This window comes from Sus scrofa, chromosome 14, assembly GCF_000003025.6.
Source record: "Sus scrofa isolate TJ Tabasco breed Duroc chromosome 14, Sscrofa11.1, whole genome shotgun sequence".
Lineage (NCBI taxonomy): Eukaryota > Metazoa > Chordata > Mammalia > Artiodactyla > Suidae > Sus > Sus scrofa.
Window position 1 is genome coordinate 62,073,877 of NC_010456.5, and position 15,874 is coordinate 62,089,750.

At 39.3% G+C, this 15,874-nt stretch overlaps 1 protein-coding gene across 7 annotated transcripts in view; it reads left to right on the forward strand.

Annotated features, from left to right (window-relative positions):
* The window catches only part of BICC1 (BicC family RNA binding protein 1), a 335,063-nt gene that overhangs the window by 280,515 nt on the left and 38,674 nt on the right, over positions 1-15,874 (forward strand). For 6 of the 7 annotated variants that reach the window (XM_021072798.1, XM_021072800.1, XM_021072797.1 and 3 more), the window contains 10 exons: positions 2,031-2,189; positions 3,718-3,771; positions 4,619-4,813; positions 5,398-5,649; positions 7,968-8,099; positions 10,152-10,338; positions 12,554-12,715; positions 13,444-13,640; positions 13,765-13,897; positions 14,691-14,847. In XM_021072798.1, the coding sequence (XP_020928457.1) occupies positions 2,031-2,189; positions 3,718-3,771; positions 4,619-4,813; positions 5,398-5,649; positions 7,968-8,099; positions 10,152-10,338; positions 12,554-12,715; positions 13,444-13,640; positions 13,765-13,897; positions 14,691-14,847 (1,628 nt within the window). The remainder of the gene's footprint in view (positions 1-2,030; positions 2,190-3,717; positions 3,772-4,618; positions 4,814-5,397; positions 5,650-7,967; positions 8,100-10,151; positions 10,339-12,553; positions 12,716-13,443; positions 13,641-13,764; positions 13,898-14,690; positions 14,848-15,874) is intronic. The other variant, XM_021072799.1, reaches the window with a different exon arrangement.

Below are 15,874 nucleotides of genomic sequence, written 5' to 3' on the forward strand. Positions count from 1 at the left end.
TACCATTTTCAGAAATAGATATTGATTAGTACAGAGTGAGTCATAAAGATTGCAGGAATTAGCCTATTTGCTTTTTTTTTCTTTTGTCTTTTTAGGGTCGTACCTGTGGCAAAGGGAAGTTCTCAGGCTAGGGGTCGAATCGGAACCTCAGCTGCTGGCCTACACCACAGCCACAGCAATGCCAGATCTGAACCACGTCTGTGACCTTTACCACAGCTCATGGCAATGCCAGATCCTTAACCCACTGAGCAGGGCCAGGGATTGAACCCGGGTCCTCATGGGTTCTGGTCGGGTTGTTACTGCTGAGCCACAATGGGAATACTGCATATTTGCCTTTATGATGCCAGTAGCAAACCAGAATAATCTTCTGTATAGTTATGTGTGTGTGATGGCATGAAATTTGACAATTTGTCTGCTCCATTATCTCTCTTTACCAAATACTGTAGAGAGAGACAACAGAGAAACTAAAATATATAAAAATTTTACGTATTTGTGAGAATTTATTTTAATAAACACTTCTAAATCACTTACTATATGCCAGCACTTAGCTGCACACTTTACAAATATTAATTTAATCCTCACAACTAACTCAGCACAGAGATGTTAGGGAATTGGCACAGGATCTAATAGCTGGTAAGTGGGGACCCTGGATTCCAAGCCAGACTGTCTGGTACTTAACTACTGTGTTTTTGCCACCTGCTATTTCATTGAAATGCTTTCTGATCGCTTCCTCTTTATTTCTTTTCTTGTTCCTTTTTGTTGTTGCCATTGTTCTTTTTTACATTTTTAAGCATTATTCACCTTATAATTACTATTAACGATTTTAGAATATCCCCCAAAAGAATATTTAGTTTTCCTCTTTTTAGAGGTTAACTAAAAGAAGAACTAAGTTTCAAAACCAAAGTATTTGCTGGATATATACTTAAAGTTTAAGAATTCAGAAGATGTGCCGCTGTTGATTTTCTGAACATCCTTGTGTATTTTGACTTTTTAATTTTACTGTGTAAGGACTGAAGAGTTCCTCAATAGCAAATTTGTAAATGAGAAAGAATTTTCATGTCAGTCTTTATAATTTTATCACACTAAATTTTCCCAAATTAAATACATGGACTCCTATGACTGCAGTTATTCACTGCATCTTAGAATTTTACATTTTGCTTTAATATCACTAATCTTACACTGTCTACAAGTTTACTTAAGCCATTTTACTGCTAGAGATGTATACTTTGTGATGTGTACCTCACTCCTTGCTACCAGCAAGAATAATAGATCTACTTTGTAAAATTTGACATATGGTAATAGAGGAGTTGTGAAAATGTTTGTAAATACTTTTTTTAAATTGAGTTTGGAGGTTTTTTTTTTTTTTTTTTTTATTTTCCCACTGTACAGCAAGGGGATCAAGTTATCCTTACATGTATACATTACATTTACATTTTTTTCCCCACCCTTTGTTCTGTTGCAACATGAGTATCTAGACATAGTTCTCAATGCTACTCAGCAGGATCTCCCTGTAAATCTGTCTGATAAGCCCAGCTCCCGATCCCTCCCATTCCCTCCCTCTCCACAGGAAAGAAAATCATGGACTTGGAAAACAGACTTGTGGCTGCCTGATGGGAGAGTTTTACTTTTATTTCTAGTTTTCTATCATTGTTCAGCTTTCTACTAACGTTTTCATCTGTTTTGAGTTATTTGTATTGTTTCATGAATAATATCTATTAAAGAAAAAAAGGAGTAACTTATTTATAATTGTGCCTAGTTTTAGTTAAATACTACTTTCCAGAAAGTTATCCTGGTAAAGAGTATATCTCTCTATTTCTCCTGACAAATGTGTCTTTAATTGAAAAAATATTTTTATTAGCCAAAGAAAAATAGTAATTGAAAAATTTATAGATTAAGATGATCTTAAGAAATCGGTAAGCTTTCTCACTGGGTCACTTTTCATGAATCTTATTCCTTTGGAGGAAAAGTGTTTTTAGGAGTTGTTCCTGTATTTTTGGTACATCAAGAAATAATACATTATTTCCACGTAGAGCAATCGGGTCACCTTGAAGATGGATGTTTCACATACCGAACATTCTCATGTCATCGGCAAAGGTGGCAACAATATCAAAAAGGTGATGGAAGAAACAGGATGCCACATCCACTTTCCAGATTCCAACAGGAATAACCAAGCAGAAAAAAGCAACCAGGTGCTTTGTCTTTTCCCGTGAACTTTTACAGAATGAATTAGAACTTCAGTGTTCTGTATGCATGTTTTTTTAGGAGCTGAGAACAGGAGTGATGGTGAAGAAGGCAGGTGGTGTGGATCGCATGTCCCCTTCTAAGGAGATGGCCAGGGCTCTGCTTTTTTTTTTTTTTTTTTTAAGATATGAGCTGTAGATGAACCATAAATTCTGATCCCCCAATGGTTGATAGAGGAGAGGGCAGAATGTCATGGTGACATAAATCAAAGTCCCTGTGGAAGGGTGCCCAAGGCCTGTGAGTTAGGAAAGGACCTGAAAGCTTGCCTTGTCCATGCACCTGTCCATTGCTGGAATTTTGGCTGCAGCCTCACCCAGGTGGTCCTGCAGGCTACCCCAGATCACCTTCTGAAAGGGGGTGTCCACCTTCCTCACGTGGACTGAATTGTGTTTCTATTTTATGCACATTTTTTCTTTCTTTCTTTTTTTTTTTTTTGTTTGTCTTTTTGCCTTTTCTACTGCCGCACCCACGGCATATGGAGGTTCCCAGGCTAGGGGTCTAATTGGAGCTGTACCTGCCGGCCTACACTAGAGCCACCGCGATGCGGGATCGGAGCCACATCTGCGACCTACACCACAGCTCACAGCAATGCCGGATCCTTAACCCACTGAGCGAGGCCAAGGATCGAACCTGAAACCTCATGGTTCCTAGTAGGGTTCGTTAACCACTGAGCCACGACGGGAACTCCTATACACATTTTTTGTAGTTCTTGTGTTTGGAAACAAATGGAATTCACCTGTCTCCATGAAAACCCTTACCTGAAGAGCAGATAGCATAATTTGGGTTGTTTGGAGATTTTCTCTCCTCTGATCACAGTACTAGAATTCTGTTGGCTGCAAAGATGAATAAGATGAAGTCCTTTCTCAGAGCAAAGTGGGACAGGAACTAGATAGAAATCCGTGGTAAGAAGCAGGAGTAGTAATCAAGATATTTGATGGCAGTGTGGCAGGCGTGGCCCATGAGTGTCTTGTCCTGAAGCCCCACCCCCAGCCCTAAGGCCAAGAGTAAAATTCTCTAGTTGATGGATCATAGGAAAGCCCAAGAGATCCCAGGAGAGGGCTGTTGGAGCAACAGCATAAAGAGGTTTATTATTTTGAGAACTTAGGGCAATAGTATCGTGGCACGTTGGTGTCCATCTCATAGGCAGAGAGTTTAAACAAAAGAGAAATTATGAAGGGGGCAGGATAGCCTCGTGGGGACTGTGAGGTTTTAGGTACGTCCAGGAGGTGATGTAGATCAGTTGACACAAATCACCAGACCTCCTTAAAATGCAAATTCTGATTAAGTCGGTCTAGGTTCAGGTGGATGCCTTCCATCTTTCATTTTTTAACAAACTCCCAGATAAAAGCAATGCTGTTGGTCCTGAATTGCTTTTTGAGTAGTGAGGATGTAGATAAGTGGAAAAGCAGATGTGGGTTCAATTACAATCAATCTAACTCTGTGTTTTCTTTCTTTCTTTCTTTCTTTTTTTTGTAGGTATCTATAGCAGGACAACCAGCAGGAGTAGAATCTGCCCGAGTTAGAATTCGGGTAACTGTTTATTCCTCTTAGTACTGTAAATCCATGTCAGTGAGATTTACATTGTAAGGCAATACAAATATCCTAATTGATCAGTTTATAACCAAATCATATGTTCAACATGTAGGACATACTGACAAAAGTTATTTTAATGTATGGAAGATGTTTGTTAGAGACCTTCTGGATTTTATCTGGCTCAGTTCCTCTGATGATTTTGAATCAAAAAGATGCCTGAGGAAAAATACCACAGGCATTTCAAGTTACAAACTCTCAGGTTTCATAAAAGGCTCCTTTCATTTAAAAAACTTTATATAGTCTACTCAAGCTTATGGCTGTAATAAAAGCTTCATGTTTTAAAATTCCATCTTCAGGAGTTTCCTCACAGTGCAGTGGGTTAAGGATCCAGCTTTGTCACGGCAGCAGCTTGGGTGATAGCTGTGGCCTGGGTTTGATTCCTGGCCTGGGAACTTCCACATGCCATGGCTTGGCTGAAAAGAAAAAAAATTCTATCTTCAGAAAAGATTGAATGAATTAGGAGTTCCTGTTGTGGCTCAATGAAAACGAATCTGTCTAGTATCCGTGGGAATGCGGGTTTGATCCCTGGCCTCACTCAGTGGGTTGGGGATCCTGTGTTGCCATGAGCTGTGGTGTAGGTCACAGATGTGGCTCGGATCCCGAGTTGCTGTGGCTGTGGCGTAGGCCGGCAGCTACAGCTCTGATTCGACCCCTAGCCTGGGAGCTTCCATATACCTCAGGTGAGCCCTAAAAAATTTTAGAAAAAAGAATGAGTGAATTACACTCCTCTCTAAATGTCCAGTGAATTAACGCTGTGCTCTGGGTTCTCTTAATTTCATTTTAGGAGCTGCTTCCTTTGGTGCTGATGTTTGAGCTACCAATTGCTGGAATTCTTCAACCAGTGCCCGATCCTAATTCCCCCTCTATTCAGCACATATCCCAAACGTACAACATTTCAGTGTCATTTAAACAGCGGTCCCGAATGTATGGTGCTACTGTGATAGTTCGAGGGTCTCAGAATAACACAAGTGCTCTGAAGGTAAGTGATTTAGATAATTGTGAACATTGTAGATGCACACACCCTGCAAGTTTTGCTTTTTTAATTTCTTTTTTCTCTATTTCTTTTCTCTTTTTTGCTTTTTTAGGGCCACACCCTCAGCATTTGGAAGTTTCCAGGCTAGAGGTTGAATTGGAGCTACAGCTGCTAGCCCTCGCCACAGCCACAGCAAGTCAGAATCCCTCTGAGCGAGGCCAGGGATCAAACCTGCGTCCTCATGGGTAATAGTCGGATTTGTTTCCGCTGCACCACAATGGGAAGTCCCTATTTTTTCATTTTTAAAGTTTTATTGAAGTGTAGTTGATTTGCCATATTGTGGTGATTTCTGCTCTACAACAGAGTGATTCACTTATACATATACATACATCCATTCTTTTTTTTTTTGCAAATTTTATCTGTAAAGGATTTTAGGACTGATTTGTTTTCCAGATTTTTTTCTTATATTATGTTCTCATTTTTGAAACGTGTTGAATGTTTCCATAGCTGTGAGAAGTGCAATAGAATCTTTTCCTTTCGTGTGGGTGGTTATTCTAGAGGCTTATTCTTCCCCCACTCCTTCCTCATAGGAAGGAACAGCCATGCTGTTGGAACACCTTGCTGGGAGCTTGGCATCGGCCATTCCCGTGAGCACGCAGCTAGACATTGCAGCTCAACATCATCTCTTTATGATGGGTCGAAATGGAAGCAACATCAAACATATCATGCAGAGAACGGGTGCTCAGATCCACTTTCCTGATCCCAGTAATCCACAGAAGAAATCCACCGTCTACCTCCAGGGCACCATTGAGTCTGTCTGTCTTGCAAGGCAGTATCTCATGGTAGGTTTACTGAAATGAATGCTCCAACTTGCTTACCTCTTTGGGTACCATTATGTTGCTGCACATACTGTACCATTGTGGTATTTCTGGAAGCACTTTGGAATCCTGGGCAAATAAGGAAGTTTCTTGGTAAAAGAAAATAAAGTGAAAGAAGTAGATACATAGTGCCTCACAGACTTAATTTCATTATATCGGTGAGTAATTTCCTTGCAGTAACTTAGACTAAACACAGAAGCGGTCACAATGAAATAATTGGCTATATTTTGTGAAAGGTGGTTATTTTAATCTGACATGTAGTATTTGCATTTGACAAAGACAGTCTTCTGTTTAAACAGAAAAATTAAAAAGTGTCTTTAAAATGTGACCCTCAAAGACATAAATTTTGGGAGCCTGAAACATTTGAACATTTAATAAATCTCTGACACAATTTTAAAAATGCTAATTAAGCCATGAATTTGAGTGTCATGCACTGAAGAAAAATATCTGAGTTATATAATTTACCACTGCTTCCAATTTATAATTTGCAATATTTCTGTCCTTTCTACATTCATTTAAAAACCTAGTGTGTGGGTTGATGTGTAGTAACAAAATGGACCGACATACTGTGGACTCACAAGTATTCTTATTAAAAACACCATGGTAGTCTCCTGTTCAGGCTAGACCTTTAGTGACATTTGAATTCATAAGCTTCAGGCGTGACCTTTGCTATTATTAACTTGCAGAATTTGTTTTTGAGAAACTTTCAGAAAATCCGGATTCATGTTGTTGATTCCATTCCTCTGACAGATGAGAATTTATTATAGTCATTAAGGATTATAACATATAATTTTAAGAAATTAATTTTATTGTGAATGATTTTTTTTGTGCCAAGCTTACCTAAGCTACTTTTAATATGCCACTAGTTAGATAGCGTATTTGTATCCAAAGGTTATTATGATCATTCTTCATATTTTCTTTTTTGCTTTCAAGTTCTTTAGATATTACTTTGAGTTCAGTGAACTTCGCAATTATTATGTGCAGCCATGAATTCACATTCATACTTTGATCATACCAGCCAAAAATACAGACGTGCATGAGACATACTGTTATTTTTGTATGATAATGAAAGACATGAAGGAGGGATAAATTAAAAGGCTTTAACTTATATTTTAAATACAAGCACCTTTTTTTAAAAAAAAAATAGCATTGTCCATACAAACATCACTTATCCAGATGGAACCTGGTGCATCAGGGAAAAAAAGTGCTAAACCTGCTGTGCCAAAAAAAATGAGATAGTTAAAAGAATGTACAGGAGGAGTTCCTGTTGTGGCTCAGTGGGTTAAGAACCTGACTAGTATCCATGAGGATGCAGGTTTGATCCCTGGCCTCATTCAGTGGGTTAAAGATTTGGGTTGCTGCAAGCTGCTGCATAGGTTGCAGATATGGCTCAGATCTGGCGTTGCTGAAGCTCTGATTCGCCTCTAGCTCAGGAAATTCCATATGCCACGGGTGCTGCTATAAAAAGGGGAAAAAAATAAGGAACAGGAGCAGTTTTCTCCAAAAAGGAGGTAAGATCAGAAGAGAATTAGAACTTGGGTTGGTGGAGAAGACTTTTGAGTGAAAATATGGATGTAGAGAAGCTGTTTGAAAGATAGACAAGAGGCTGGTCTAACTTGGAGGAAGAGTGGGCACATAAACCTGTGATTGCACAAGCAGAGCCAGCTGCAATGTGGAGATTTTGAAATGCTGATATGTGTTAAGCTTTCATGCAGGAGACGATAAAAAGCCACCACCTAAGTCTTTGAGCTAGGGCTAGCTTGATGTGGTTGAGAATCTAGTTTCTGTCATCACTAAGAAGACTGAAGTCAGAGAGTGGAGAAACCTTCCAAAGTGGACAGTAGGAAAAAATTCAGGGCCAAAGAATCAGAAATATAAGACATGTTTTTGTCCTCCAAAAAATAGTTTCTGTCCCTCAACATTATTTCCACACTAGCCTTCTAAGCTCTGTAAAGGTATATAATTTAGCTTTAATGCTTTGGTTTCCTCTTTAAAGCTATAAACGGTTGTGCTGTCTGTAGGCATGTTAAATTATTGGGTATTTTTCCTGCTGCAGAGCACTGGAAACTATATCTAGTCACTTATGATGGAGTATGATGGAGGGTAATGTGAGGAAAAGAACGTATATGTGTATGTGTGACTGGGTCACCTTGCTGTACAGTAGAAAATTGACAGAACACTGTAAACCAGCTATAATGGAAAAAAATTAAAATCATTATTAAAAAAAACTATTGGGTGAGTAACTTTTTACCTCCCACACTTTGTGTTGTGACATTTCCTAGGGTTGTCTTCCTCTTGTGCTGATGTTTGATATGAAGGAGGAAATTGAAGTCGATCCGCAGTTCATTGCTCAGTTGATGGAACAGCTCGATGTCTTCATCAGTATTAAACCAAAGCCAAAACAGCCGAGCAAGGTTGGTCCAGGGTCTGGACCCAAAGAGAACCATGTATCATATCATGCTCTGTATGGTTTTATTTTCATATAAATGTGTATTTGCATGTACCTGGAGCTAAATAGTCTATATAATATATATCATGTATATATGTGTTATATTTAGTTATTTCATATAAATTTGTAACATTCATCACTGATCATTTTCTTTGTGTGTGTGTTGACTTTTAGCATCCATTTATGACCATCATTTTAATTACATATATGGGAAGGAAGGAGAAAACTCTTTGTACTGATTTGCAGTCTGGTAATTTCAAGCTTTACTAAGTTGCCAGAGGGTTGATGAGACTAAATGCTGTGTATGTGTACAGGTCCAATGAAATTCAAAACATACTTGGTTTACCTCCTATTTGTGAGAGACTGTGCTCGCCCTGGAAGTTAAAGACCAGGTGCCTGTTCTCTTTCATAAATACTTTAAATAATGAGGTGTCCCCAGTTCTGCCTTCTCGGAACTTCTCCTCTAAGATATTGCAGAATTTCAGTCATTACATGTACTGTCAAAACTTAATGGGATAATTTTGATGATATTAAGTGCTAGTGAGAATGTAAAGAAAGAGAAATGTTCCTACATTCAGTTGTATAAATTGGTACCACCACTTTGAAGAGCAGTTCATGCCCAATAAGCAATCACACAGCAAGTACTGATACCCTATCCCTAGCAGTGCTGCCTCTAGTTAGACACGCTGAAGAAAACCTTTGTAGCAGAAGTCAAAGGACAAGAAAGGCGTTGAATAAAAAGAGCATGTTGCATAATAATATGTACTAAATGAGAACATTTATGTATATTTTTATTATAGTAGGTGAAACACCAAAAAGTGTGCCTTCCATTTTTAAAATTTCTAAACTAGAATTTTATCATATATGCCTGTGTGCACATGGCATATATATACTATGTATTACAGTATACAGTTTGGTAAAGATGTAGATAACGTGGGCTTCAGTGTCCAACATAAAAAACCATCATGCCTTCTTCAAAAGAAAACTTTAAAGGAAGACATAGGATTGATTTTAAATGAACTTGATATATTGAGTTTAAAGTTAGAGAATAGGACAAAAAGTTGATGAATTATGAAGCTTCATGCTTGACTAATTTGAGTTGACTCAGAGTGACTGTCTAAACGATATAGACAGAAGAGACTTTTGAGGATTTGGGCGTGTTGTGATGGACAGGCATGGAAGATTGCTGGAGTGCAGCAAGAAGTGAGCAGAGGTTAGGGGAAAACAGATAGTGAGAACTCTGAAAGCTTGCAGGGTCCCAGCACTGTCCCATTATGCATCGCTGGCCCCGAGGCTGACAACTGCTCTACTTTCTCGGCCACACATTTTCTTTATTGTCCATTGGAAACTTTCCTCCTTGGGTTCACATTTCCAATTTTCTAGATGAGTCCATTGAGGGGAAAAAAAAAAGATTTACTGTCTGAAAATTTATTTTACCATAAACTTTGCTGTAGATATGTCATCAGCGAGAAATAATGGTACCTTTCAAGGTCTACTAGTTAACTAGTAGGCTATAAATGTCAAATGCAAGTGAATGTTAGGATGCAGTCTGTATATGGTGATAGGTTTGATTTGTTTGGTGAAGATGAGATGAAGGCAGGAAAGCTTTAATGTAGAAACCAGTGGATGTAAACACAAATGGGCTGCAGAGACAGATGGACCCAAGTTCTAGTCCTCTAGCTACACTGTGACCTTGGGTAAGGCCCTTATCCTCACTGAACATGAAAAATAATTCCACCCAATAAAGTTTTGCAGAAATTAGAATGTGTGTGCAGCTTCCATCACAGTGCCCGGAACACAGGACACACCCAGTGAATGGTAACTAACATTTAAGATTTTACCAAAAAGGAGAAAACTTAGGAAATAAGTGGTTAGAATTTGCAGTTGATTTTAAAGCCGCATTAATCCACTCCCAGAGTGGAAATCTTATTACCATATTCATTTCTCACCCCCCCCTCTAATTCATTGTCGACTACTTGCATGTCACTTTTTTCTTTCTCATTATGTGTTTTCATAGTCTGTGATTGTGAAAAGTGTTGAGCGAAATGCCTTAAATATGTATGAAGCAAGGAAATGTCTCCTCGGACTTGAAAGCAGTGGGGTTACCATAGCAACCAGTCCGTCCCCAGCACCGTGCCCTGCCGGCCTGGCATGTCCCAGCCTGGATATCTTAGCTTCAGCAGGCCTCGGACTCACTGGACTAGGTATAAAATTTATTATTATAGCCCTTCTCAGTCGCTGGAGGATTGCTTATCCGGTTCCTTTTCTTTCTCCTGTTGGGGACCACATTTTAAAGGCTGTTTTTGGCCCTCTTTATGCCCTAAGATCAGGTGAAAAGCAAACAAAACTTGCATCAGTCCATTTTGGATTTTTTCATTAGACTCTATGGATTCCTCTTACCCAGATTCTTTTTATTTTGGCATAAATAATCAAGGTCTGGCTGTTTTATTTTCAGTAGCTGTGTTTGTTCTTCTAAATTAAGAATGTCATGAGAGTGAAGTGAGCAGGCTGACTATAATTTATGTGTTTGTTCTCTCTTGCATTTGCAATATCGCCGTCAGTCCCTAGAGATGAAGATTATCCAGTTTGCTTTTCAAAAAGTAATTGCAAAGCTGCATGTGCGGTGGGGAGAGGGGGAGGTGAAAGCAGGCGGAACCCCCACTTCCAGTGGTTAGGCTTGTCTCGCCAGGACACAAAGGCAGTCTAGCTTGTGGCCACCAAGGGAGGCCAACAGACTTGTTTTTAGATCTAAGGTGAAGAAGAGAATGACAAAAGAATGTCATCTTGGTGCTATAGTTCTTTAAGAAAGTTGGGTGAGACACTTAATAGTCTTGGTGTGATGTGTATCATCCCATTTACTGATGCCCATCTTGCAGGCTGAAGTTTATTGCTATATTATAATTATGCCAGGTTCACTACTTTGTGGCACATTTTTCAGTAGCTATTACATAAAAAGTTAATGCAATAACCCTTGCAAATCATTCTGCCTCATTCAGCATTGTCAGGAGAAAAAATACTCTCAGCAGTCTTTAAAATTTTTAATGGCTAGTCTTGCTCTTTAAAAATGTAATGTGGGAGTTCCCTGGTGGCCTAGCAGTTAAGGATCCGGCATTGTCACTGCTGTGGCATGGGCTCACTGCCTGGCCTGGGACCTTCTGAATGCCTAGGGCATGGCCGAAAAAAATGTAATATGGTTATAATATGATTAAGATTCCAAGTAGCCTTGCCCAGACACCATTGCAAGAAAAGGCAGATTTTTTTCCACCTTGGGCCCTAATCTCCCAAAGTTGTTCCTTCCACTGGAGATCTGAGCAGAGTTGTAATAACAGAATACTACATGTGAGTCAGGAGATGCCAGTGAGGCGACTTAGCACTCGAGAGAGAAAAAGGGAGTACAGATCAGAGAGTGACTTAATGTTTTAAATGTTTTCATGGCTAGCCTTATCCTGTCATTCTTAATTTAATGCTTTAAGTATTCCTGGAAACTTATTATACATTTTACTTTAGAATACATTCAAAATGCCCGAAGGGAAATTTCATTACTAAATCAAACATTAAATCCTTACAACAAGCAGAAAAACAATACAAAAAAAAAATTTTTTTTTCTGAGAAAAGTTTTCCTGCACATTGAGGTGGACCTCAGAGAAGTCATGTATGTGTTTTGACCTCCATATGAAAACCATTGTAGGTAGGCCAGCCTTTCTGCAGATAGACCAAAGGGAGCCATTCTGTTTCAGGAAAACATTCTCCTCATCACAGCTCATAATTGTAAGTGGTTTGAAAAGAGTTTATTGGGAAGCAGGTGAGAAGTGAGTAATGCACAGACATAAAAATGGGTTTCTGGAGTTCCTGTTGTGGCTCAGCGGTAATGAACCTGACTAGTATCCATGAGGATGCGGGTTCCATCCCTGGCCTTGCTCAGTAGGTTAAGGATCTGGTGTTGCTGTGAGCTGTGGTGTAGGTTGCAGAGGTGGCTCAGATGTGGCATTGCTTTGGCTGTGGTGTAGGCTGGCAGCTACAGCTCCAATTCGACCCCTAGCCTGGGAACTTCCATGTGCTGCAGGTGTGGCCCAGAAAAAAAAAGTGGGTTTCTCCTTGAGCAGAATTGTGTTCATCCTGGCTAGCTGCAAAGTGACTGCAAAGCAGCCGGTAGTGCCCAATGACCCTGACTGCTGTCCTGGTCTGGGCTCACCTGTCTTCCATTCCCGGATCAGCATCTATTTGTAGATAAGCTGGGTTCTGTGTTGGAGTCGCATCATGCAGTAGGTCATGTGACTATTTGAAAGAAGGTAATCTGTTACTCATATTCAGAAAATGTCAGATGATTATATGGCATGCATTCCAAGTGGCAATGGTGATGCCACCTGTATTTCTAAATCTTGAATTTATGTGTATTGATTCTACATTCATTCATTTCAGGTCTTTTGGGACCCACCACCTTATCTCTCAACACTTCCACAACCCCGAACTCGCTCCTGAATGCTCTCAATAGCTCAGTCAGTCCTTTGCAAAGTCCAAGTTCTGGCACCCCCAGCCCCACATTGTGGGCACCCCCACTTGCTAATACTTCAAATGCCGCAGGTCAGTATCATTTAAGTACAATAAAAGGTGTGTATTCTTAGGTATCATCAGCTTTTAAATAAAATGTACTTATGGTTCGATTTCCTCAGGGAAAAATTATGGTTCAAAGCACACTGCAGCCAAACAAATTCCCCAATGTGTAAATTAGTTAAAATGAAGCATAACAAAGTGGTTTTTTCATAAAAGTAATATGTAATCTTCAGATGTGACAAGCACATCAGAAAAAGAGCATGATGTGCAGGGAGCAGTGGCAAAGGCTCCTCTGGGTCATTGACATAGTCATTAGGAAATGCAGGTTCCAGTTTGACGCATTTGCGTGGTAGTCATTTGCATATGCTAAATCTAGGTCATTTCCTCATCTGTACAGTGAAGAGTATGGATTAAATATTCTCTGAAGTGGTGTTCCATTTTAATATTTCTTCTCTATTTTTATGGTAATGTGGTATCAAAATTGAGTTCTCAGAGTTCCCTGGTAGCTCATTGGGTTAAGGATCCAGGGTTGTCACTGCCATGGCTCTGGTTACTTCTGTGGTGTGGGTTCAATCCCTGGCCCAGGAGATTTTGTATGGTGCAGGTGCAGCCAAAAAAAATTGAATTCTCTTCTGAATTTGTAGCAACAAAAATGACTTTATTATTGCCACTGAAAATAATAATAATAATAAAATAATGCTTCTTGATTCTGATTTTGTTCTGGTCTAATAATCTGTTTTCATGAAATGTTGTTGTAGGTTTTTCTGCTATACCACACCTTATGATTCCATCTACTGCCCAAGCCACGTTAACCAATATTTTGTTGTCTGGAGTGCCCGCCTATGGGCACACAGCTCCATCTCCCCCTCCTGGCTTGACTCCTGTTGATGTCCATATCAACAGCATGCAGACAGAAAGCAAAAAAATCGCTGCTTCTTTAAATGGACACACACAGGTAATGTCCTTCAGCAAGAGTCCTGTGGTCTATGCTGTTTATAAGAGGTAGGCCACTGGTAACACCTGAATTAAATTTTATATTTGTGACCATATCTGTATGTTATTTCTTATTGTTATTTCAGTCTCCAAATATAAAATATGGTGCAATATCTGCTTCATCGCTTGGAGAAAAAGTGCTGAGTGCAAATCATGGTGATCCATCTAGACAAACAACTGGATCTGAGCAGGCATCTCCCAAATCAAACCCTGCAGAAGGTATCTCTCCCTCTGAACTTGAGCCTGCCCTGTTGGTTGGATAATGGGGGTTGTAGGAAGTCTGCGCAGTGATTTCGAATTGGTTTTGCTAACTAATTTTGCATCCTCAAGGATGCAAAAAGACAGTATTTTGAAATTCCAAAGAACATGGTGAAAGAGCGCTTTTCCACAGTAGAACCATTTTTCCATTACATCAGAACTTCCTAAATTAAAGTGAATGTAATTGTGCAGCAGAAAAGCAGTTAATTTACTATGTGTGTGTGTGTGTGTGTGTGTGTGTGCATGTGTGTGACATTTTTTTTCCGAGTAGAGTACTTCTTTTTATAATATTTTCATCCCTAACAGTCTTTAAAAAATATGGAAGTTCCCTTGTGGCTCAGCAAGTGGACATAGTGTCTGTGAGGATGTGGGTTTGATCACTGGCCTCACTCAGTAGGTTAAGGATCCAGCATTGCTGCAAGCTGCAGTGTAGGTTGCAGATGCAGTTCAGATCTGGCATTGCTGTGGCTCTGGTATAGGCCTGCAACTGCAGCTCTGATTTGACCCCTAGCCTGGGAACTTCCATATGCCACAAGTATGGCCATTAAAAAAAAAAAGGAAAAAAAAATGAAGGTCTTTTGTTCAAATTTCATCTTGAGTTGTTAAGACAACCTGAATTTAAGTCATCTTCTCTGTAGCTGAAAGCAGTTTTGCTTTGTCTCTGCAGAGATACATACATTCCGATTTGTTTCCATTGCAGGTGGTTGTTGATGGTAAGTGATGTTTGGATTTTTACTTTTTGTCTCCTTTACAGGTTGTAATGATGCTTTTGTTGAAGTAGGCATGCCTAGAAGTCCTTCCCATTCTGGAAATGCTGGTGACTTGAAACAAATGATGGGTCCCTCCAAAGTTTCCTGTGCCAAGAGACAGACAGTAGAACTATTGCAAGGCACGAAAAATTCACACTTACAGTATGTATTTTAATCTTAAAAGTCCTTTATCCTTTGAAAGAAAGTATATAACAGGATGGATTTGTTTTAAACCCAGTAGTTAGTATTCTTTGGTTCTACTGCATTTGATCTTATCCATGGGTTTTTTTCTTTTCTCTTTATAATTACCTTCTCTTTTTTCTTTTAAAAAATCTTATTAAGAAATAGTACCTGGTAACTTTCACCCTTATTATTAAACAAAATTCATCTAAGTAAATTTAAAGATCAAACTGACTTTATTCAACAATTCATGAATTAGCAACATTCCATCTAGCAAGTAGAAAGGAGCTCCAAAGAGAAAAGGTTTTTAAAGGCAAAAAGAGTGCAGGACAAGGAAGTCATAAAGAAAAGAAAGGATTATTTCAGGCAAGGTCACCTTCCTTTGGGAGAAGGCAGGAGTCTACATGGTGGATTACCTCACTAGTGCTGGCCAAGAAATTCCAGACAGGACTGGTTAAGATTACATTTCTAGGAGAGGCTGAAAGTGGAATTAAGTTAGCAATAAAGTCTTGGTTTGCTGATGTGAGGGGCTTAGCACAAGTGACTCCATTTGGGGCCTATTGTCTCTTTTTTCACAATTCTCTCCTTTTGATCAGACTCTCAGCCTAAGTGAGAGATGTGGTAAAAATTTAAGGCATTTGCACTACTCTAAGCTACCTCTCTGTAGTTCTTACAGATTTTACTGATCATCTGTGTGACATTCACAGGTCATGATTTTTGTTTTGCATTGAATATCTATGGTACGCACAGGTCATGACTTTAGGCTCACAACTATTTAGTCAATCATTTTCTTCTTTTTTTTTTTTTCTCACATTCCAGGCTTAGGGAGATTATTTGCTCAGTGGTTAGTGGCTGTGAAAATGAATTTAAAACTTGACAGGATAATGTACCAGGGAGACTACTGTGACTATTATAGATAGAATAATTACCAGTGTCTGGAGGCAGTTCAGATCCACAGTTCCCCAAACCCAAACCAATCAAAATCAAATAAGTCAAAGAAAAACCCTGT